At 38.7% G+C, this 24,589-nt stretch overlaps 1 protein-coding gene across 3 annotated transcripts in view; it reads left to right on the top strand.

Annotated features, from left to right (window-relative positions):
* The window catches only part of TTC39C (tetratricopeptide repeat domain 39C), an 87,545-nt gene that overhangs the window by 46,715 nt on the left and 16,241 nt on the right, over positions 1 to 24,589 (top strand). For all 3 annotated transcript variants that reach the window (XM_016118717.2, XM_016118790.2, XM_036229919.1), the window contains exons 5-6: positions 5,507 to 5,861; positions 7,358 to 7,526. In XM_016118717.2, the coding sequence (XP_015974203.2) occupies positions 5,507 to 5,861; positions 7,358 to 7,526 (524 nt within the window). The remainder of the gene's footprint in view (positions 1 to 5,506; positions 5,862 to 7,357; positions 7,527 to 24,589) is intronic.

The raw sequence follows: 24,589 nt of genomic DNA on the forward strand, positions 1-24,589 counted from the left end.
ACAGGTAGACATGAGTCTTTGTAAATTTTTTAATGTGTCATACTTTTAAAAGAGTTCTTATCCTTTACCTCATTTGATCGTCTTTATAATGAATTGCTCTGTCTTCATTTTCCCATACTATTTGTGTTTTTTTAATATTCAAGGGCTTTTTTTTTTTCAGTGAATATATATTACTTTTGTAATAAAAAGTTATTTTAAAACTTATTTTATGATACTTGCCACCTTATTTTTTATGTTACCTTTATTTCCTTTTGGTCTTGAAGATAGGCCTCAGGTCTTACTCTTTTGGGCATAATATATGCTCAGTAAATATTCCTCAAATGAGATTGTTTTCCTTATGTTATATGTGAGGCAGTTGAGGCTGAATAATTTGGTTGAGGTTGAATAATTTACACAGCTTGTTAGTGATCACAGAATAGTACCCGATCCATGGGTTTCTTGTCATACCTGAATTTCTAGTATTCTCAATATTTTCCCATCACCTTAGTTTCATTACTTCAGCAACCACCCTGTGAGTAGCCTAGAAACCCAGGTTTCTCAGGCCTTCTCCCTCACTACCCATGCCTACTTTCTCCCTAAGTCCCATGAAACTAGCTCCTGAAATAGTTTAACAGCATGCTGCTGACTCACATGCCTCTCTGGGTCACATTCTTTGTTTGGCCATCTTTCTAAAACTTGGTACACTTGTGCTTTCAACACTTACCTATCATGCATCACTCACAAGGTAAAATCCAATTCTTTCCTTGGGTGGCATGTGAGAACCTGGCTCCCTGTCTAGCCTCCCTGCCTTCTTGCCACCGTGTCTAGCTAAGCAGGGCTCCTTGCAGTTCTGATTGCCCTTTGCTGCCTCATGCTATCGGACATACTGTTCTCTCAGCTTGGAACAACCCCACCCTGTCTATGTTTCTCTCTGGCCTTTGTTGCTCTGTATGTGCCCTATACATAGCTAGTGAGAGCATTCATCACACAGCAATACAAATTTTATTTACGTGTTTGTTAGGCTGTAAATTTCTTGGGGGCAGAGACCTGTGCCTACCTGCTATCTTTTCCACCCATGTTTATTGAGCACTTACTATGTGTCAGACATTGTGAGGTGATAGGTGTTAATGGTCTAGAGATGAATCAGATGTAGCTCTTGCCCTGAGGTAATCGATAGTTAGGCAGGGAAGAAAGAGGAATAAATTATAATCCAGGGTGATACTGTTGAACAAACTTAGAGTCTGGAGGCTTTGCTAGAAATACCCAGCTAGGCAAAAACCCAGAAGTGTTCTAAAGAAGAAAGAAAAGTTAAACGTTCTTATAGTAAAAAGTACATTCTTGAGAATTATTAGTCCTGCATTCTTAGCCGTAGGATTGGTCCAGAATGATTATCAGTCAGATGTCAGATGGTCAGGATGATGGATGCCAGGTGGTCTGGAAGATGGGTGCCAGGAAGTCTGGATATGTGGGTCCTTCAGGGGGTAATTAGAGAGGGTTACCTGGAGGTCCAGATGTATATCCAGGCATTGATGTACGACTGGAAAATTAAAAAAAAAATTAAGTTCCCAGGCTAGTTAGAATAAGAATAAAGTATCGCTTTATGCCTTAACATTCATGGTAGTAATAATTCTAGCATCTTGGTAATAACTCCATTTTATATATTCCCCATCTTCCCTATTTCCTCAGTACTTTCACTAGTAGACATAGTCAGTCATAGAGGTTGCATAGGGAATGAGCAGTTTCTGATGTCTGCCTGGGAGGACCCAGGATCCTTGATCCTGCCTCTGAGCAGGGCTATAAAGAATGGAAGTCTATTTTCTCCTCTTGGTCCCTGGCACCTGATATGGTTCCCTTGCCTAGCACATGGTGGTTTTGTAATATGTAAATTAAAGAAAGGGTGATGCCATTCAGAAAGGAGACGCATGATATTGAGCCCCAAGAAGCCCCAAGAATAGTTTTGATTAGAGAAGCCAGTCTATTGGAAGTCTGTCAACTGGGCGTAAAGATAATTATGAGGAGGTAAGCTGACTAGTAAAAACTAAATCATCTTTTCCCTTCCAAACTTATGTGGATAATATGAAAGGCGAGCCTTGACTTAGCTTCTGTTGTAGGGTTAACTAGCCTCATCTCTGACAATTGAACAGACAAAATGCTATGGTAAGAGCTCTCAGTGGAGTCTCCACTGAAACATCTACAAAATTTGTTCCAAGATTAATTTGGTATAACTTGGTATTTTCATCTTCCAAGCAACGCTTGCCCTTTGCCAGGAAGAACCCCCTCACCTCACTCCCGTCTCTGATAAGGGGGCAGGGTTTTCTCTCCCTCCAACATCTCCCAGCTGAGATCTGGAAGGTCTCCTTCCTTCGCTGGACACCAGGGGCTTCCATAATCTGAGCGCACCATCCTTAAACCCTTTTGTCCCCGTGTACCCTGTTTCACTTTGCCTCTAACACCTCGTCTGTCTGTGCCTTCATGCCTGCACTCCTGTTTCTCTCTCCCGGAATGCTGCCTTTCCCTAGATGGGAGCGTCATTCCCTTAATAAAGGTGCAGTAGCCTCAAAAATGCAGGATAAAATGGAGTTAATTTTTTCCTCTAAATTTCCAGTTGGGCATGGATGCCAGGTGGTCTAGAATTTAGAGGGAAAATTTCTGAGAAGTAAAGTTTTCTTCTAAGACCCCGCAACTTATTTTGCACTTTCAAATTTATGTATGTATTTAGTACATTGAAAGCAATCAAGTAACAAAAAGGAAATAACAAAGAACAATTCACCCATAATCTCAACATTATTTGTTTTCATTTTTCTATATATGATCTAATGGAGCATATAAACACACACACACACACACAGTCTTATGATGCACATTTATCTTTTTCATGTTTTATTTTCTGATTGTATCATGGGCATTTCGAGGGCTGAGATTATATCTCAGTTTTTTTGTGTTGCTTAGATGTCAAGAGGAATCAATAGCTGATTAATATTTTTAAGATTTTGCAGATTTTCTTTATCTTTCATTTTTTAACATCCATACCAATGTTTATTTCTCTTCAGTTAGATCCCAGTTGCTTTTGCGTTCTCAAGAATATATATGCGAATATATGTTAGTTTCCTATTCTTTTTTTTTCCTTTTTCTGTTTTTCTATTCAGTCTTTGGCTTTTTGAATTATGACTGAGATTCATCTTTCACATCTGGGAGCATATTGGATCAGCCCGAACACTTTGCTAGCATACAAGAAAGTTCCATCGTTTTCTCAAACCTTTCTTTTCCCACAGTACTTCTGTTTAGGAGGTAAAAAATCTTTGAGCCTCTTGAAGGCAGGATTTATGTTGTATTTCTTATTCAGTTCCTGAAATGTAGTATTTGCTCAGTAAATATTTTTGTTAAATTGAACTGAGTGAAAGTAGTTTCAAACATGTTATTTTATAATTATAAAGTTATAAAAATACTTCTCTTTTTGAAAAGCATGTATTGACCAATTTGTTTTGCTCGTTCATCCTATCTTACAGCATTCTTTTCAGTGCATTTAGGCTATAGGAAATTAATGATCTAGAACTTGTGGAATGGTTGTGTTTTGCATTGTGACCCCTTAGGAGATATAGTCAGTCATCATTTGTTAGGAAATCGATACATTTAAATAAAATCATAGCTTTATTCCATGGATTGGGGGTCCTCGAGACCCTCAAGTTCAATGGTTGGCTTGGAGGACTCGGTCTATAATTATGCTCATGACTTTGATTTATTACAGCAAAGAAAAAGGTGCATGGGGCGAAGTCCGGGAAATAGTAGGCACAAGCGCCCAGGGTTCTCTCCTGGTGGAGTTGCATAGAATATGCTTAATTCCCAAGTCAATGAGTGTCGTGACAGCACAGATGAAATGTCACCAACTGGGAAGCTCATTAGAGACTCCGGGCACAGAGTTTTTATGGGGTGCTACTACGTAGACGCCCTCTGCTTTGTACAAACCCAGATTTCAGACTTCCAGAGGAAAGCAGGTGTTTAAAATAAAATACATTGTTTATACAAATAATGTAGGCACAGTGAGCCACTCATATCAGTTCTGTGAATGGTGGGAATCCTTCCAAATCCAAGTTCCCAGATGCCAGACAAGGGCCAACAACGCGTCATAAGCAGGTCTCTCAAAGGATAGCGGTAAGCCTGCTGTGTTAACTCTTTTTCCACACATACCATATATTCTTAGATCACTTTCAGTTCCGTAGTTAGACCCTTATAAATCAGATATGTTATGTATTTTTTTTTCTGTAATTTACAAATAACTCTTTAAGAACTCCTTTTCCTGCGGTTCTAAAGGGCTTGGGAGCCTAGGATAGTTCATGTCTTCTGTTTGTACATTGGGTCAGAGTGTTGGTGCCGTATTGGTAACAGGGCGAAGTGGATGAGGGCTCTTCTGCCGTTAACGACCGAATGATTTTACAGAAAATTCCCTGCAGAAGACCTCTTTCTCAGAAATGTGGTGATGATGCACTCAGATAAGCACAAATAAATCAACTAGCCCTCCCCTTCTTCATTAGAAGGGAAACATGTTTACAGAAGAAGTTGAGGTGGGACCTGAGGGCTTATCTGAGAGGGGCCAGGGACATTGAGGGGGATGGATCCCAGGTCTTATCTCTGAAGTCCTTTTTGTGGCACATATTCTCTGGAGGGCTCTGTCAAGAAAAATTGCCCTAATGGGAAATAATGCAAACAGCTTTAAAAATAAATTTTCACCTTCTGGTGTGAAGTATAGCTGCTTCTTTGTCACTCCCCTTCACTAGATCTCGCTGCTGAGCAAATGGTGAGCACTATTGTCATACACCAATTAAAGCCACCCCAATAAAATGCGGTTAAGCCACTAATAGGCATTAGGTCGAGATGAATTGAGGATTCTTTGCATTTCCGCATTTAACATGTAATGACTTTTTTTTTTTTTTATTATTAAACTGGCCATTTGTTCACCCAATAAATATTAATCCTTTTTGTTTGCTTGTTCAATTTTTTTGGCAAGTCTCTATGCTTGGTGCTTGGGTCTAAATTTAGCAGTGAATTACTTAGAACTTGTTCTTGAGGAGAAATGAAACACAGGGTAGGCAGATGTAAGCATTAATAAAAGAGGTTTATCAGGAAAGCTCCTTGGAAGTTCAGAGACGTGATGGAGGCTTATGTTTCACAGAACACATGAAAAAAAAGTCAGATTCAAGTGATGCTTGCATGGTCGCAATCATTCATTCTTTCGTTCTGTATATATTGTATTCTATGGCCTAGCTAATGTATGAAGGGCTTGATGCAATAGTGAACAAAATAATACATGGTTCTTGCCAATGGGTTCTCCAGTGTAGTAAAGGTAAACAGACAACAAATAAAGAATTTAAGCCCTACAAAGAAAAGAAGGTACAATAATAGATGATAATTTTCACCTTTTAGAATTTTTGCTCGAGATTCAGACTTGTTCTTCAATATTCTTTATTATTAATATAGAAAAATTATTTTTGAATGTTTATTTTTTCATGTTTTTCTCCATTTCTCTTTACAGCTTATATAAAGGGTGGGTGGATCCTTAGGAAAGCCTGGAAAATTTACAATAAATGCTATCTGGACATCAATGCCCTCCAGGAACTATATCAGAAGAAGCTAACTGAAGAACCCTTGACCTCTGATGCTGCAAATGATAATCACATTGTGACTGAAGGGGTGTCTGAGGAGTCTCTAAACAGACTGAAAGGTGCTGTTAGCTTTGGATATGGCCTTTTTCACCTTTGCATATCCATGGTGCCCCCAAACCTGCTCAAAATCATCAACCTGCTGGGTTTTCCTGGAGACCGCCTACAGGGGCTTTCTTCACTGATGTATGCAAGCGAAAGTAAGGACATGAAGGCCCCTTTAGCTACGTGAGTAGCTATATTGCAATGCTTTGGTAGATACTATAGTGTTGAAAGTAAGTGCACAACAATCAAAACCTTTCAAGGAAACTTCAGGTAAAATGCCTGGTTGGTTGACATGGTGCCATGATTTACATCTTCTAGTACAATGCCAAGGACTGTGTTTTTGGTGGTATGTATAAGCTGCCTTTAGAGGACGGGGCACTATTCTTAAGTCTTACTTTTAAACAAGTATAAAGAGCCTATTTTTCAACCTGAAGTGATTTTATAAATTTTATAAGCAATTTTTGTGACATTGACCATAGCCATTGAGATTCACAATTCTGTCCAGAGCAAGCATTCACCCATTTCTCCAACAGTTAAAAATGGTGTGATTTTTTTTCAATCTAGTAAATAGCTGTCATTTGCAATTTGAGTAATTTTACCAGACACTAGATGTCCTTTGACATTATACCGTAAGTTGTCAAATTTTTTCCAAAAAAATGTTGATATCAGAGAGCCTTAGCTCTATTTCTATTCATGTCAATATTGAGGACTTTGGATGTTAATCAGTTGGTAGCTATTAAAAAGATCATTAGTTTGTATTTACAAAATATTTATGCCCCCCAAATTTATTAAATTATACAAACAGTGATCTTTTATTAATTTGACTTAACAGATTTTAAACTTGTGATAATTTGTCTATTTATTAATATTATTTTCTGAGAAAGGAATGAATTGAATTAATAATATAAATTAGCCTGATCTCCAGAAGAGAACCAAATTTTTGAGCATGCTAGAATCACACACTTAACATAAAACTATGTGTTGTGTTGTTTAACATTTTTGTCTATTCATTAAAGCAGATCCCAATGGATCTATTTTCTTTACCTGTTTTAACATGGCATTTTTCTTGAAAGGGATGAGTTTGAAGTGAAGAAATTTCACATAATTTACTTTTCATTTTTGAAATTGAACATCCTCAAAGGCTAGAGAAAGGGCCCTTCTTCTAGTCCTCTCATTTACTTTAACCAAATTAAGTATAATTTTTCCTGCGGCTTCTGTATTTAAATTCAGATTCTGAGGCTTACACCTAACTTTTGTGAATGTAACCTTGAAACATTTTCCACTTGTAAAAAGTAATGCTTTTATTATGAGGGGACAGTAAATGCATGGTAACCAGTTACCATTTTTAATTTGTGCATTGATGAATGAGGTATAGAATTCAGAGATTTACATCTGTCATAAATCCAGAGATTCATTTAGAAGCCTCAGAAGAGCTAAATGCTTCTATCATGTTGTCTTCTCACCTGATGCAAGGGAGTGTGCTGATTTATATGTTGTGACAAAGTTCTGGTTTTCCAAATATTGAAAAAGGGGAGAAAGATAACTCTGGTTTTACTTCAGAGATTGCACGGTAAGCTTTTGGAAGGAGTGTGTATTGGACAAGCACATACTGATTTTTTAAAAATAGAAACATTATAAGAAAAATCTTTTGCTCAATGTTTCTCTCCCTCTTCCTTCAGATTAGCTCTGCTCTGGTATCACACTGTAGTCCGCCCATTTTTTGCCTTGGATGGCAGTGATAACAAGGCAGGCCTGGATGAAGCAAAGGAAATTCTTCTCAAAAAAGAAGCTGCTTATCCAAATTCTTCCCTCTTTATGTTTTTCAAAGGACGCATACAACGATTAGAGGTACTGTGTCTTCTCTGTCTTTTTAAAATAAAGCTTTGTATTAATCACATCTATAATGCTCACTTGGGGACTAGTATCACAACGAGCCTGAATGTCTCATAAGGCCGAAGAATGGTTTGTTCTTGTGTATGATTGCTACGAAAGACTCTTCCAGGAACCCAGGATGTTAGTCAGTTACCTTCTGTTCAGGAGACGTGGGCGAAGTAGGGCTGAGGTTTCATGTAGGTAATAAGACGACATTGGTGTACTGTAAGCTGAAGGCAGAGAAGCATTAATAAATCTATTAGTTGAAGAACACAAAATTTTTTTTCTTCTTTGGAGTTACTAATAATCCATTTCTAAATTTTTATCTTGACCAAAAAGTGATTTATATGCAAGTTATTGCCTTAAATGTCAAGGACAGAATCAGCCTTGAAACAGTAGTAGCTTTTGTTACTTTTTCACGTGCTTAATTTGTTACTTTCTACTGCGCCAGGGGCATTACACATGCTATCCCATTTAATTCTCAGAACAGCCCTATGACATAGATACAGAATTGTCATTGACATTTCAGAGAAAAGAACAGGGATCTGAGAGGGCTGTAAGTGACTTCTCAAGCTCACCCAGCAAGTGAGGCCAGAAGCAGGATGTGCCCTGGCCTTCCGTGTGTTTGGGTGGGGAGGCGTGGAGGTGGTACTTTATTTCTCCTTTCCCCCTCGTTTTTTGTCTGCTTGCTTGAGAACATGAGGATTCGAAGAAAAATGAAAACATGAGATATAATTATATATATATAAAGGAAGGTGGCTGTGTGCTGGTGCACTGCTCGTATTCTCACAACAGCTTGCAATGAATCAATGTGAGATTTTATCCACCTCAGTCCTTCAGTTCAGCAGGCACTCTGCAGCACCGTCGGTGCTGAAAGCCAGCCCACAGCAAACTCTGTGAGTGCTTTTGAAGTTTGTTGCCTAGGAAAGCTTTCATGAGCATAGGGATGTTTTGTCCACTAATTTTTTTATTGATGGTGGAGTGTTTATTATTTCTCTAATAATTTCTTTCCTTCATGAAGTGCTTCTTAAATCTGAGGACTCCTCACCTATATATATGGAAGTTGTATTTTAGAGAATATACTAATAATTTATTATTGAAACAACAGAAAACTCATCAGGATCTGAATTATTTAAACCCATGTCTGAGTTATTTTTCTCCTCATTTTCTTGAAACTGGTTTTCTCTGCATTCAGACTCATGAACCCTCAGTTTTAATTCTCTTTTTTTCTCCTCCTGCTACTTTAAAAACATAGTTCTGATCACTCTCCTTTGTGGTCCAGTCTATATGTTATTGTTCTCTTCTTTCAAGCTCACGGTTATGGTCCCGCATGTAGGGAAGCCTGTTCAGGCTATTCATGTTCTCTGCTCCCCTGGGTTTGTGTAGGAGGAGATACCACTGTAAAAAGAAACTTTATATTGACTAAGCCTTCTCACTTCAGTGACCAGTTTCTGAAATGAAAGTTGCGTACAGGGGAAGTGCTTTTTTAGATGTAAATTTATTAAAGGGTAGGCATTATACATTCTGAATAACTGAACACGATACTAGGTTCAGTGTTCTTCAGGGGTTTGTTGATGGGAGATGCGAGGCTGAAGCTTACAGTTGCGTGCAGCACAGCAATAGGGCGCCATAGCACCGGGCATTTATTAGACCTCTCTCCACTCACTGGTCACTGAATGCTCTACCTTGGGTTTTGAAGCTGTTTAATAGAAATGTAGAAGTCAGGATTTATTTAGTTATGTTTGTCATTTTAGTTAGTTTTTCATTATATTAAAAAAAAACGCTTAACTTTTAGCTAAATTAATAACTTTTTTTTCCCTCAAAATTTAATTTGGTTATGGTTTTAGTTTATGCCACAATTTATTTGTATTAAGAACTGAGCGACTGCTAAAAGTAAGTGGTCGTTCATTGTTGTCAAGATGGTTCTAGAAATGAGGAGGCCATAGCACTATCAGAAGATTCTTATAAATATGGTTTGGGAGATGCAGAGTTAACATAATAGCTCTTAGCAGGCATCCAGTCCCTTTTGGGGGCGATAACTGTGATCGGAATACTAGATGATGATAGAACTCCTTCATTGCAAGCAGCTCACTTTCCCAGCTGATCTTTGATCTTAAAAGAAAAAGACTGAAAGATCTATTCCTGCTTGTTTCGTGAGCTGTAGCCTGAGGACCAGGTGAAATATGAGGAGTGTTTCTGTTTGGCCTATCCCAGAGGCTCTGAGAATGGAAGGATTTTAGGGCTAGCTTGAAATATTATTGATATTATCCTCAAGGTGTCCAAGAACCCTGTAGGAAGCTAACACATGGCGACATCTTCCATTTGCAGATGAGGAACTCTGCCCAGGGAGGCTGTGATGTGGCTCTCAGCAAAGGCTTTGTAAGGCCTGTAAAGTCCCACCTCAGTTTATGAAAACACACATGGCTCAGGTGACGAATTTGCTTGCAAAGAGTCTTTTCTTCTCAATGAGCATTTAGGTTAGAGATAGAACCCCTTGAGATCTTTTTATCAACAAACCAGAGCATGGTCTGGAGGCTCTAACTTAGAGAGGTACATCATAATGCGCTGACAGTTTCTGCAGTGACTCGAAATACACAAGGTTATTTGTGTCAGCTTGCTATCATACAGTGTGACTAGCTCAGTATATGCTGGTTAGTTTTCATTTTCCTGTACTCATTGTTTTCAAATTATGTACACTTCCTCTTCTAATATCATTTACAACTTTTTATGTACTTTGGGACAGTTTGGAGTCCTCATGGAAAGATGGTCTTTAACGTATCCTACCACTCGCATAGCCCTTGTGGTGGTGGCTTCATTATTATCTGTCGTGATGGCCTAACTTGACATGGCAGTAAAGTCCTACACCTTTGGTCCCTTTGTACCTCAGGATGGCAGGCACCTCTGCCCTTTGGGACTGAGTCTCAGCCAGGCTGCAGAAAGAATTTTCATTGTCTATTGCCTTTGCTTCTCCCCTTTACATGTCTACTTATTCCCACCTCCAACCTTCTCTACCTTCCTGCGTGGTCCTTATTAACTGTCCTGTCTCTTTTGACTTCTCCCATCTGACTGTCCTCTGGGTTTAGAGAGTAATTAGCATGTGATAAATGCTATTTAACTAGTGGAGTAATGGTTATTATTTCTGTTGAGTGTTTAAGCCTGGGAAGTGGATTTACCAAATTTTCTCACTTTTTTCTCCTCTTAGAAAAAACTTGTTTTGGTGTTGAGAACTGTCAGTAAAAGCTAGGCCTGTAATTGGCAAAATGGATGTGCGTGTAGTATACGCTATAAGTACTATGCAGTACCTATATTTACTTTTTCTTGAATTTCCATAATACAAACAGCTATTAGGAAGTTGACCCATGGGTTATATAGTAATCTTCATTTTAAAATGTGAATTGATATTTCTAGTTTTGAATTTTTATATTTTTTCATTAATTTTCATTCAGTTAAACCTATGGTAGTATTAAATCCATTAATATACTGGTGGTCGGGGTTTTTCCTTTTTGATTAAAAAGTTTTAGGGACAATTCTAAATTTTAATAAACTTTATTTCTATTTCTCTTTTCTCTAAGTAATATAGATTTGTACAACTTACCCTCCTCCCTTCAGTTTTTAGAATCTAGTATGTAATATACAGATCTATGTATTTCGTTCTATGTGTGTACTTACTTTCATGTACACACTATATGGTGCAACTAGTGATGAATTGAATATTTAATCATTAGTCTGTTTATGTGTATCTATAATAAATGCTCAAATATTTGAATGAATGAAAGTTGATAAGCACATTCAATTGAGGTTGCTATTGTGCAAGCATTTTTAGAACTCCTGTTTTGAAAGTGATGCAAGACAGGGCAGATTTCCCCGGCGTTGTGGGGCAGAGCAAGCCCTGTACCCAGAGGAGAAGAGGGTCCTTTGGCGGAGAGTGTGGAAAGAATTCAACACACGTGCCACAGTTAGAGTCTAAAGTTTAGAAAAGGGGTAACACCCCACAGACAGAGTGTGGTCTCCTCTCAGAGGCAGAGGGTGAGAGGGACAGTCAGAAGGACAGAGTAAAGGCACTAAGAGGGACTCAGGGACGGACAGAGACAAGAGATGAGAACAGTGAGAGAGACAGTGAAGGCACTGAGGAGGACATGGAAAGGCAGAGACAGAGTGGGCATGAGAGGGACCCTGAGTGTTTAGGGAATTGAGTTTATTTGTCATTGTTTAGTTCTCATTTCCTTTGATATGGACATACAGTGAGGAAGGGGAAGAGTATTTACCATGAAAAGGTAAAAATATGTAGAGTAAAAGCCCAAGTTCCCAGCTTTTAATCATTATGTTCCCCATGGTTTCAACCATAGGTAATGACTCTTGGTTCCTGTTTCCCCTTCTCTGGTGTGGGGAATGGGTCATTAACAATCCCAGCAGAAAACTTCCTTTTTCTGAAGATGTCCTCCTGGCCTGTCTGCAGGGCTTACCAGCAGATTGCAGTCTCTGAATGTAGCTTGATTAACATTTAATTCTCTTGTCTCCTCCCTACATTAAAAGTGGACCCATACTTTTTGAATATCTTGTATGCTGCTGGCATTTTAAAATTCAGAAGTCTGAGCCTAACATAAGACTGGCCATCAATGTGTATTTGTTGAACAAATCGGTGAAAGGAAATCCATTGATCAATGTGAGTGAAATCATATCTTTGTTAAGAAAGGAAGCCGGTTTTCAAGGACGGTCTGCTTTTCTTGTGTGGCATGTAAACCTTTTTCTGAGGAATATGTAAAAAATGTCTTGACACTGAGAGTAAGAGGAGGATGGCCTTCTCAGGAGGGCACCAGATCAGATATTTAGATTCTGATGTGCTGGCCAAAGAAGTGTGACTCTAAAGAAGCAAATTAAAGACATTTAAATGAAGTCAAAAGCAGCTGGACTTAAATGAGGTCTGCTCCTTGCTGGGAGAGCTGAGGTGAGAAGCCCCTGCACCCCGCAGGCTCACCCTGGGAGGCACTTTGCTGTAACTGCATCGCAGGCAGTTACAGCAGCTGCCGTACTAGTTCATGAGGACAAAGGAGACGATTGCACAGGGCCTGTGGGCCACACTGAGGAAGTTAAAGTGCACTTCATCTTTAATGTGTGTGTGTGTACCCTTATTGCATCATCTGTCTCTTACTTGAAGCTGCCTTCTCTGTCCTTTCTGAGAGACACAGCCTCCTCACTACAGGGCCTGCTACTGCTTGGTGCTTCTCCTCCCTCCCTCCCCTTCCTGCTGAGAAATACACGGTAGGATGTGGTTTCTCTTTTTCACCAGCGATGTCTGCAGAGACTGCTTTGACGGTTGACCTTTATGTCACCATATTTATGTCCCATTTCTTTTCAGGAGGGTAGGGATTTTTATGCCATTTTCTATTACCTATGAAGTTCTGCTTGAATGGTGTCCACACTTCAACCCCAGTGTGTGTGTGTCCTGTCTCCGGAACTCTTTCTACCTTTATTTCAGGTGTCTTCAATGGTCTGAGGCACCTTTTAAAAATGGGCAGTAGTGCTTTCTCTCTAGACTTCTTTTAAAGATAAAATGACATTTTTTATTGGTGCTTTCCAGAATAAATGGGTGGTCTGTGTTGCTTTTAGGCGCATGAGTTCACCATTGTGGCATGAACAGAAGTTGATCCCTCTGGTGATTAATTTATCATATAGAGAAAAGAGACAGAAGGCCGTTGGGGGTCGTGGAGTGTAGGGGCCAGGGCAGAAGCACCAAACAGAGGAGGGTCTGGGCCTGTGCGCTGGGGAATGTTGGCGTTATCAGAGCTGTTTGGTAGCAGCATGTCTCTGCATCTGTTGACAGGCACGCCTGCCTCCCGCACTGGAGCAGCATGCCTTGCCAGCATGATGTAATGTTGTTATTTATAGGATCAGGAAGAAGACAATGCAGGAAGAGAAGTAAGTCCCTGAAGTTCTGTTCATTGTAGTCTTCTCTTCATCCTATGTGGTTCTCTTTATTACTTTAGGCGTCAAAAAAATCGCATTGCCCTTTATTCTTAGAAGTACGTGAAATGAGAGATTGAAGAAAGATGAAGGGTGTATTTATTTGTCTTCACTTTCCAGTGAGATAAATTCATATTATGTGGTTTAATGACTCTGTTCACTGAAATGAGAAGATGATAGTAAAATTGCTAAGTTAATTATATTTATTATTGCTAGGATTAAACTCTGTCTTTACAGAGTGTTGGGTTGAAAAGCAAGTAGAGGTTAATATTGATTTACACCTAAGAGGATGCGCTTTTTTTGCCTAAGAGGATGAGCTTTTCCTTCCCAAGTTCTAAGGGTAGGGGTTAAATACATAATCTATTATTAGGTGTCCTTGGTAGCAACATTACTAAACCGATTCTGCTACTCAGCAACATTAATGCTGAATCACATGTAAATAAGTGGGTTGTCACAACATGTCCTTCTGTGTGCTATACAGATGACAAGAAGGGCTTTTCATTTTAAAACACATACATAATAGTTTATTTTAAGACATTTAGCAACTTCATAAAAATAACCCAGTGATAATTAAATTGTTTCACTTCAAATTATTTGTGATCTTTAATACATACATATGAGACTATTCAGTATTGTTTATAAATCAAATGTTTACATGTTTTAGTGTAATATTAATAAGTAATTGGTGTGTGGACTATGTAGATTTCCGTTGTGTTAATAATTTGATATTTCCTGTTGGAAAATTGCCATTGGGATATTTGACTGCCACTGTTTCCCTGTTATTTCCCAAAATTTCACTGTGATAGCAAATAGCACAGTAAATAGCATATTTTCCTTTTTTTCCTCCTTAAATTATTTCCTTGGGTTATAGCTTCAGGGCTGTCATTGTTAGAATCAAAAGGCCGTGAACAGCTCTTTAGCTTTTGCTCAATGATGAGAGATTATACTCAAGAAATAGTGGGCCAGAGTAAAATCATTATTTTGTGCTTGGTATCAGCAACAGTGTTCTGCTACATAGTTTTCTTTTTCTTTTTTTTTTTTTATTTTTATTTCCATAATGATGAAAATTAAAGCAGTTTAAAGATCTTAAAATGTTACCTATAAAAGACATAGCACGTTTATGTATCAGAAGACTCAATAAGATGGCAATGTTTCTTAATTGAGCTACAGACTCAGTTCAGTCTCTATCAAAATCACAGCTTACTTTTTTTGCAGAAATTGACAAACTGATACTAAAGTTAAGGAACCCAGAATAGACAAAACATTCTTGAAAAGGAAGAATAAAGTCGGAAGATGGATAATCTCTAATCTCAAAACTTACTACAAAGTAATCAAGACAGTGTTGTTGTATTGGCATAAGAATAAACATATAGATCAATTAGTCAGGAAATAAACCTTTACATTTATGGATCAATTGACTATTGACAAGGACACAGGATAAATTGATGGACAAAGAATAGTCTTTTCAACAAATGGTGCTAGGACAACTGAATATCCACGTGGAGAGAATGAATTTGGACCCATTACCTCACACCATACACAAGAATTAATGCAAAATGAAGCACAGACCTAAACGTAAGAGCTAAAACTATAAAACTCTTGGGTTAGGAAGTGGTTTCTGAGACATGACATCAAAACATACAAACAGAAGGAAAAAAAATAAATTGCACTATATCAAAATTAAAAACTTTGTGATCTTTAATATATACATATGAGACTATTCAGTATTGTAAAGAATACTATTAAGAAAGTGAAAAGACAACCCACAGAATGAGGGAAGATATTTGTAATTATAGATCTGATAAGGGACTTATATCTGGAAAATATGTAAAGGCCTCTAATACTCAATTATTAAAAAGACAGATAACCCAATTAAAAGAATAGGCAAGAGATCTGAAGGGACATTTCATCAAAGATATGCAAGTGGCCAATAAACACATGAAAAGATGCCCAACATAAGTCATTTCGAAGAAATGCAAATCAAAACCAAGAAAAATGCTATTTCACATCCACCAGCCTAGCTATAATAAGAAAGACAACCAATAACAGGTGTAGGCAAGCATGTAGAGGAATTGGAACCCACAGTCATTGCTGGTGGGAATGTAAACTATTGCAGCCACTTTGGAAAACAGTTTGGCAGTTCTGCAAAACATTAAATGTAGATTTTTTTTTTTTTTTACCATATAACCCAGCAACTCCACTGTTTTCTGTGTTTAGCTTTTATTTGCTAATAAGTTATACTGTATATTATATATGTAATATATATGTTAATTATTTTGTACCTAAGGAGGTCCCACAGATACGGGACCTAAAAAATGACCAGAGCCAGCTATTTATCCTTTTAGACAAAGAAACAATACATTTGTGAGGAACTAACAAGACAAAGAAACAAGCTAGAGTAGTAATTAGTAAAAAAAACTAAAAGTTTCTTGACACAGTCTTCTCAGCCCTGAGTTCCCTGTCTCTGGGAATAAGGATATGTCTGCCTCCTGGTGCAGAGAGGGTACCTTTTACATGAGAGATTTATTTCCTGCCTTCAGAGGGACGGAGAGGAGGGTTAGGTATCCTCCTTACACTGACTGTTTTTCAAGTAACTTTAATTCAAAATAATCAATTTGCCAAAGTGGCACATTTTGGGGCGGCCTGCCTTGAACTCTATCAGCTGTCTAAAGGTTTAGTGTTATTAAATGTTCGTTGCCATGTGTCTTGTTACGATTAATCTTATTTTTGTCATTTGGTAAATTGGTGCAGCTTGCTCTGTCTGGAACCTTTTCTGAGTCTGTGTGGCACTTGTCCTCTGCCTGGCAGTAGCCTGTGCCTAAGGGCTCAACTCTGGAGGCCTGCTGCCCGGGCTGAGTCCTGGCTCCTCCCTCTGGCTGAGTGACCTTTGATGAAACCCTTGATCTTTTTAAACCTTACTTTTTGTCTTCAGTGAATGCGGACCCTAGTGGTACCTTGGGCACAGTTGGCTGTTCAGATTCAGAGAGGTGATAATCTGGGAGGCTCGTGCCACTCACAGAGCTCTGAGTGAGTGCCAGTCGTTGACTGTGATGATAATGGCACTGGTGTGGCTGCCGTTAAGGCCGTAGTGCTAATGGTAACAATAACAGAGCTCGTGCATTGGGGGGATTAGGAACAAATGGCGGGTAGGCATGTAAGTGGATGCAGGCATGGCAAGCCTTTGAGAAAAATAAAAGCAGGTCTGTCAGAGGGTAAAGCATGGTACGGCTTGCCCATGGTGCAGCCCTCCCAGCTGGAAAAGACAGCTCAAAGGTGAGAGTATTTGGTTTGGCTCTTGACGAGTCAGTAGGAGTTTGCAGTGGAGTTAACAGTGTGGGGGATGAGCCTGCAGTCAAACACAGATCCGAGAAAAGATCAGATTCTGGGACATCTGATCTCAGTGGGGATGGCGCATTTGATGGTAGAATAGAGTGACCCAGGAAGCAACAGACCATTCCATTTGTTTCTCAATGTACATCTTTCTCATAGAGTTGTTGCTTGCTCATAGCTAATAGGGTGTATAGTGTACAGGATACGTGTGTGGTGTTTGCCTTTGCCCTTCAGGGTTGTGTTTATTAATCTTGTTTGTCTCCATTTCTGCTTATCAATTGAGGGGTAGATTGTCCCTTAATATCAGACTGAAAAGGTGATCATAGTGTTTTACTTGTTTTCCTCCTGTTTTAAACATGAGTTCACATATCCACGTGATCAGTGTTCTAGTTCATCTTCGATCCTCACTATTCCAATGTTATTAAGTATACCATAGTCTCCCACCGAGGGTGACACAGAGCCTAGCTTTAGGAAGTAGTGTTTCTCACTTTTACCTGCCCTGTGTTCATAACTCTTCTATGAAATTTTATATTTTCTCATAGTATCATATTGAAATTTGCTATTTTTCTTTATGGTTTTGGACTCTTAATGTTTGGGCACACTGGTTTCTTAAATCTGTGCATTTACTTGTTCGGTGTGGCAGTCCTCATTTCTCTGTGGTTTCTCGTAGAGGACTCGTTAGCTCTGGAAATGTGTCATCATATTGCTTCAGAGCTATAGGCTTTGATGTGCAGCATCGTAGAAAGAGCACTGGACTCAAAGTCTGGAGATCTGGTTTCAGCCCTGTCATAAACTGGAACAACGCTCTCTGCTTCCAAATGGTTGCTCACACTTCGGACAGCTTGAAAGAGCTGTGAGACCTCAGTCAAGCCTGTCAGCCTTCCATGGCACTCTGTATTTTACCTGGAAAATGAGGGGGATGGAATAAATCGATGTTTTCTGAAGCTTCCGCCCTGAGCCTTGCTTCAATGACCAGTTTGTACATGTTTCATGAAAAGAGGTTCCATGTCAGGTCACTTGGGATATCCTGGGGCTTCTCAGAGACTTTATTTTGCAACATGAGGAGGATAGAGTATGCAGATATGTATGCTGTGTTAACCCTGTTTATTTGACCAGAACAATTTTTTTTCACATAGTAGCCTGTGAGACTAGAGAGTTCAATAGAACACACTTTGAGAAACACTAGACTATGTCATTTTAAAGATTTCTTCCAGCTTCTAAATTTTATGGTTCCATGAACATAAGAAAAGCCACTCAATTGTGCACTGAAAGGATGCATTTCCTGATACAGGCATACCTTTTTTATTGTCTTTTGCTTTATTGTGCTTCATAGATACTGCTTTTTTCCTACAAATTGAAGGTTTGGGTCAACCCTGCATCAGGCAAGTCTGTTGCTGCTATTTTTTCCAACAGCATCTGCTTACTTTGTGTCTCTTTGTCACATTTTGGTAATTCTCGCAATATTTCAAACTTTTTCGTTATTAGTATATTTGTTATGATCTGTGACCAGTAACCTTTGATGTTACTATTGTAACAGCTCAGATGATGGTTAACATTTTTTAGCAATAAAAGTACTTTTAAATTAGGTACGTACATTGTTTTTTTAGACATAATGCTATTGCACACTTAACAGTATAGCGTAAACGTAACTTGTACATGTGCTGGGAAACCAGACATTCACGTGACTCACTTTATCGTGACACACTCGCGTCATTGGGGTGGTCTGGAACCGAACCGCAATGTTTTCCAGGGTATGACAGAGTGTGGAAGATATCTTCAACCAAGCTGTTATAAATTTTTTTGAATGCTTTTTCATCTTCAGAACTAACTACCTGGGATTATTTCTGCCTTTTACAGTTTGTCTTTAATTCTTCTTTGGAAAAACCTCACATAGCTGCTTGTCTATTTGACATCCTTTACAGAAAATGCCATTTGGTTCCTGGAAGACTTCAAAGTCACTTTTTTGATTATGGTTTCTGTTTCTCTTGTACAAGTCTCTATGTATATTAAATCTTCTCCATCTATTTTCTAGGTTTGTCTATTTATCTTGACTTGCTGCCCTCATTTGAGTAGTGTGATGGTTGTAGATTAGTATATTCTGTATTTCTGTAGTTTTTGTTTTGCTGAGTTAATTCTTTGCACTATCTTCAAGTTATTTTTAATTCTTTGATAGCATCTTTAACATCAGTATATTATTTAATATTTACTACTACCTTTCATATAAATTCTTTTTCTGCAATTTTTATTTTTTTAGGCGAGGTAACCCTTGGTTGACCTCACAGATTGCAGGGACCTTGTCAACTTACAATCCTTTATTTTTTTATTGTTTTACTCCTACACCTGGTCTTCCAACGTGGTCTCCCATCCAAGTACTAACCAGGCTCAGTCCTGCTTAGCTTTTGAGATCAGATGGAATCAGGCTTGTTCGGGGTAGCATGGCCATAGACCCTTTTTCTGTAATTTTAAAAGGCAGCACAGTGTAGCTGAAAAAGCATGAGCTCAGCTCACAATGGGCTCTTCTGCTTTCTGGCTTCCTGAGCTGTCTTAGCTTATGTCCTGTCTGTAAAAAATAAATGAAATGAATGGTAGATAGACAGGGCAGTAACTTACGTGTCTGCCTTAAATAATGTAACGTGGACACAGTAAAGGGATAAGCATATGGTGCTTGGTCAGGACTTTTCCTATTTAGACAATATGTCTGGTCTGTAAGTCCAGTATAAAGCACTTTCCGTCTCAGATTTTGTAAAAATAGTGTGCATCAGTCTTGAGAAACCAAGGCAATCTTGTAACTGGCATGTTACTCAGTCCCTCTACAGTTAGTGGTGCCTTTGGTTACATAACTCATATTTTCAAGGGGATTGCTGTTCATTCATATGGAGATACTGAAAACACAGGTACCATATTCCGTCATTTGTATGTAATCAGAGATTTGTTGTCTGTGATGTAAAAGGCCTTCTGGGGGATGCTGAGAGAAATCCTGTCCCAAAAGAAACTTAAAATCTAATTATGAAGATAGCAATGTGAATGCATGAAAAGACAGCGAAAGGAGGGTGCCAAATGAATGGGTGATCATTGTGGGTGAGGACAATGGGGGAGTGGGGATGGAGGAGGTGAGGACCTTAGGGAGGGGACGCCTTCTGGAGGAGGAGGAGTTGGTGGCGCGTGGAGGCGGGCACTGTTGGCGCTGGAGTCTGAACCAGCAGGTTCAGTTTCAGCAGCTCTGCCTTCAACAGTTAAGTTGTATGGCCTTCAGTGAAGCACACAGGTTGTCTGATCGAGCCACCAAGACTGTTTGCCATCTTACGACGTGGTTAAGAGGCACCACACGTTATGATGACGATGGCAAGACCAGAACAGGCTTGTTAAGGCAGCATTCTTTAAAGGTTCAGCATCAGAACGTGTGTTTTCAACTACCTGATTATGCTTAAATAATGTATATTCATTTGAAAACGTGGTAAAATACAAAGTACATCAAGGAGCAGATAAAAATCTTGCATTCCAAAAATAACTGGTATTTACCTTTTGCTAAATAGTAGAGTACTGACTATAATTACCCGTTGGATATCTATATCTTCTAAATAGTCATTCGTGATAGGCTCTGGAGGAGTTCTTATGTCAGAAATTTGTACAGACCATGAAAGGACAAGTGGAGGTTCATAAAACATCCCAGTGGTACAGAAGTCTACATATAATTTACTGGTCTGCAATTTGTACATGACGTTCATGGTGTTCATTGTGACACAGTTCTTAGGGACTCCCCGAAATCTTCTGTGTATTTCCTAAGAAATGTGCTTCAAGTTTGCCATCTTCTTTTGTTTATTTGCTGTCTCATGTTATTCACATTGGGTAGTCCCTTTCTTATATATGGGATTTCATTAATTAGGAATTATGGAGGACTCTTTTTAGATCCTTTGCACCTGCTCAACATTCTCCCTTTAAATATGATACACATCAACCATGTTTCTAAGGAAACTCATTTCCTCCGGTGTGGATTTCTGTTCAGCGACGCTCATCCTCTTCCTCCTCCTTGTCTCCATCGATCTTGTGCACTCCTGGTTTTCCTCCAGGCTTATTGACCACTCCTTCTCCATCTCTTTTGTTACTTCCTATTCATCTGCCCAAATTTCAACATCCTCTGAGTGTATAAACAAAGCAAATTATTTCCTAAGGTCCACAATTGTGTTTGTCATGAAGTTTGGCACTGAAATCTGGTACTATTGAGTAAAATTAATATTTTTTGTTACATCGTGTGCTCATTAAAAGAAAAAATTTAAATTATGGTAATTTAAACATTTTTAATGAATTATTCCATTGAAAGGTATGGCTTGATAATTAACTAGTTATTTATGTAGTTCTGGAGCATAGAGAATATGAAAAAATTTTCCATAAGTCAGCAAGTTCTGCCATTATCCTGATACTAAAACTCAAAGAGGAGTTTTAAACACAAACTATAGATGAGCATTAAACAAAAAACTATAGATGAACTTCATTCTGAATATACATATCCTTAATAAATTTATTAAAATCCAATAATCTGCTTTTTAAATGCCATGTTATGAACTAATAGACCTTATTCCAAAAAGGCCAGCATGGTCAACTTCAGAAAAATTTATTATTCCCTGCATTAAGGAAGTAATTGATAAAACTATACAAACATATCAGTAGGTGCCTAAATGGCATTTAATAAAATATACTTAAGAAAACTATTAGCAAATTAGAAATAGGAGGGAAGTCTTTATTTGGTGAAAATGGCATCTGCTAAAAATGTACAGCAAACTACTTAGTGGTACAAATTTAGGACATTCTCATGAAGGTGCGAATTAAGCTAGAATGCATGCTGTGCTTGCTACACAATGTCTTAACTGGTGGTCCTAGCCAATTATTTAAGCCTAAAGTTAAAAACAAAAATTGTAAAATGACTGTCCTTACTTGCAAATGATTCTCTCTCTGGAAAACCTCAAGGGCAAAAACAAAACAAAACAAAACAAAAAAAAAACAAAACTAAAACAAATATGGGAATTCATAAGGTAAAAATATAAAAATATGAGATGTGCAAAATTAGCAAAATTCTGACGTTTTCCCACACACCAGCAACATCCACTGAGAGAATAAAATGGAAGAACAAAGTCCTTTTACAATTTCCACAAGTATTATAAAATGCCTAGAAGTGCACCTGTCAAGAAAGAAGACCTGAATAACTGGAAAAACATGCTATATCCCTGTAGTAACAATGGAGTAGCTGTAAATTATGCTGATTTTCATTTGACAGTAAATATGCTCCATTTAATTTGGCAAAGACTTGTGCTTTTGTTTTTTATGGCTTTCTCTGGAAGCAAATAAAACTAGGCAACATTTTTTTCTCATTTTACCAGTGAGGAAACTGAAGCTTCAATTAATTTTTGTGACACAGTACACCAATGCATAATTCATGAGACAGAGGTCTGTACGGTACCTACTGTCTAATTCTAGGCTTCATTGCTTTTTCATACTAGCCCATTTTCTGTATTCTCTTCAGGCCAAAGCATGCATATTTATTTTAAAAACTAAGCTGAGAAACAAGTATCAAATTGAGGATAATTATTTTCTCTGCAGTGTCAATAGATATTTTAATTCGTAATCATAAAATCTCCCACTATTTTAAATTATTTTGGTAAAAAAGGGTAAATATATTTCCACTGTTTTAATGGCTGATCCTTCAATGAGTAGTCAGTCAGGTTAGAACTAGAATTTTGGAGTTATGCTTGCTCTTGAGATAATGTTAAGCTCCATAAATGGTCTCAGTACTTTCAGTTCTATTAGAGTACTTGTAACAGAAAGAGCATGGTAGTTGCTTCACAGTATAATTTTTAAAGAAATATACTGTATTAGTTTTCTGAGGCTACATAACAAATTATCATAAATTTAGTGGCTGGAAACCATAGAGATTTATTTTCTCATAGTTCTGGAGGCAAGAAGTCAAATCATTTGCACTGAGATGAAATTGAAGTGTTGGCAGGTCATTGCTCTCTCTGGAAGCTGTAGGGAGGAGAATCTCCTTGCCTCTTGCAGCCACTAGTGGCTCCCTCCATTCCTGGGCTTGTGGCTACATCACTCCAATCTATGTTCCTCTATGGTCCTGTTACCTCCTTTTCTATGTGTGTCAATGCTCTTTCTCCCTCACGTTTATAAGGACACTTGTGATTGCATTCAGGGACCACCTGGGTAATGCAGGATTCTGACCTTCATCTCAAGCTCCTTAATCACACCTGCATACACTCTCTCTGAAAAAAAGCATACTCTGGAGGAAATCAGAGCAGTTTGAATACTAAGCTATTTAACCTCTTTGAACTTTAGTTTCTTCATCTGAAAATGAAACTAATCCATGCCTATCTTGGGGAGTTTTTAAAGAGTTAAGAGAAAGGATGTTGCTGCAAATATTTGTTTCTTTTTATTTGCATTGAAAGCTTTGTTTTGAGGAGTCTTTGTATCTTTAGAACCCCGTTTTACCCCAGGGACATAGCAGTTGCCCAGTAAATGAAAAAAAAAAAAGTCCAGCTGGGGACAGCTTGGTGGTGATGGCCTATCCTGAAATATCCTGTGTGTGATAATTAAATGCCATTAACTTAGTGAACTGGGGAGATTCATGAGGAGCAGAACCGGTAACACTGTGGTTTCTGTGTAAAAATGCTAAATTGAGTATATGTATGTTGTAGGAAAAGAACTGTTAATCCAGAAAGTGAAAAGTTAAAGATGGTTGTAATGAGTGTCCAGGTTTCTCCACACTTAAGTTCTTCCAAAAAATTGATTTTTTCCATCTCTTTGGTGTTTTGGCCTTGTGCTTATGATCAGAGTGAGTGTCTGACTTCAGAGTTGTGGGTGTCTTTTACGTTCCCATGAGGATCCCTCCAGCTAGATGTTAAGCTGCTTAGAACAGGAATTAGTGATATGGTGATGTGTATCTGTTGTAGCTACCTAGTCAGCATTTGTGGATGATGATAAGGGGTTGAACGCTACCATCTGAATCTTCCTGACAGCAGAGTAATGGAGAACAAATAGTTACCGAGCCAGCTATGTCCTTGGTTAATGAATCATTTGGCTTACAATGTCTTTCAGTCACAGACTGTCCTGAGGATCTCCTGGCTGACTCATCAGTGATGTGTATTGTGTCCAAGAGGCCTCCCACAGTGACCATGCATCAGTCACTGAAGGGGCTGAGAGATGTGGCAGGGGCTGGTTCCAAGGGAAGCTGAAGCTGGCAGCCCCTCTTCTAAGACCCTTTGTGCCCCTGCCTGGCTGCCTGCGGGGAGAAGAGGACAGTAGGGGCGTTGGGAAGGGTGCTGCAGAGAGCAGCAGAGCGAGGTGTGGAGAGGGGGACTGAGTGCAGGGCAAGGAGAGCAGCATTGGCACCAGCAGAAGAGCAAGAAGGGATTGCTCCCGGGTGCACGGCACGCAGGTCAGGCTGCGTCATGCGTCAGATCTTCGGCGTTGAGGATTTGTGTTTATTATCGATGCACGATACTTAACACCTAGCATTGCTGTGTTTAGGATTTAATCTAATCCTTTTTATCCTGCTGATGCTTTTTGGGTGCTTGTAGCATTGGGTTGGCAGATGTTGAGAGAGATTTTCAGTAGAACGAAACACTAAATGCATTTAACGAGGAATAAGGAGAACAGACTTTGGAGAGTGTGTTAGGTTCTAGACAGTGATAGATAAAAGCAAAAGTTGTAAGTGTAATCTGGATCCTCTCCGGGCTGGGCTGGGTACACAC

This window comes from Rousettus aegyptiacus, unplaced genomic scaffold, assembly GCF_014176215.1.
Source record: "Rousettus aegyptiacus isolate mRouAeg1 unplaced genomic scaffold, mRouAeg1.p scaffold_m13_p_12, whole genome shotgun sequence".
In the NCBI taxonomy this organism is placed as follows: domain Eukaryota; kingdom Metazoa; phylum Chordata; class Mammalia; order Chiroptera; family Pteropodidae; genus Rousettus; species Rousettus aegyptiacus.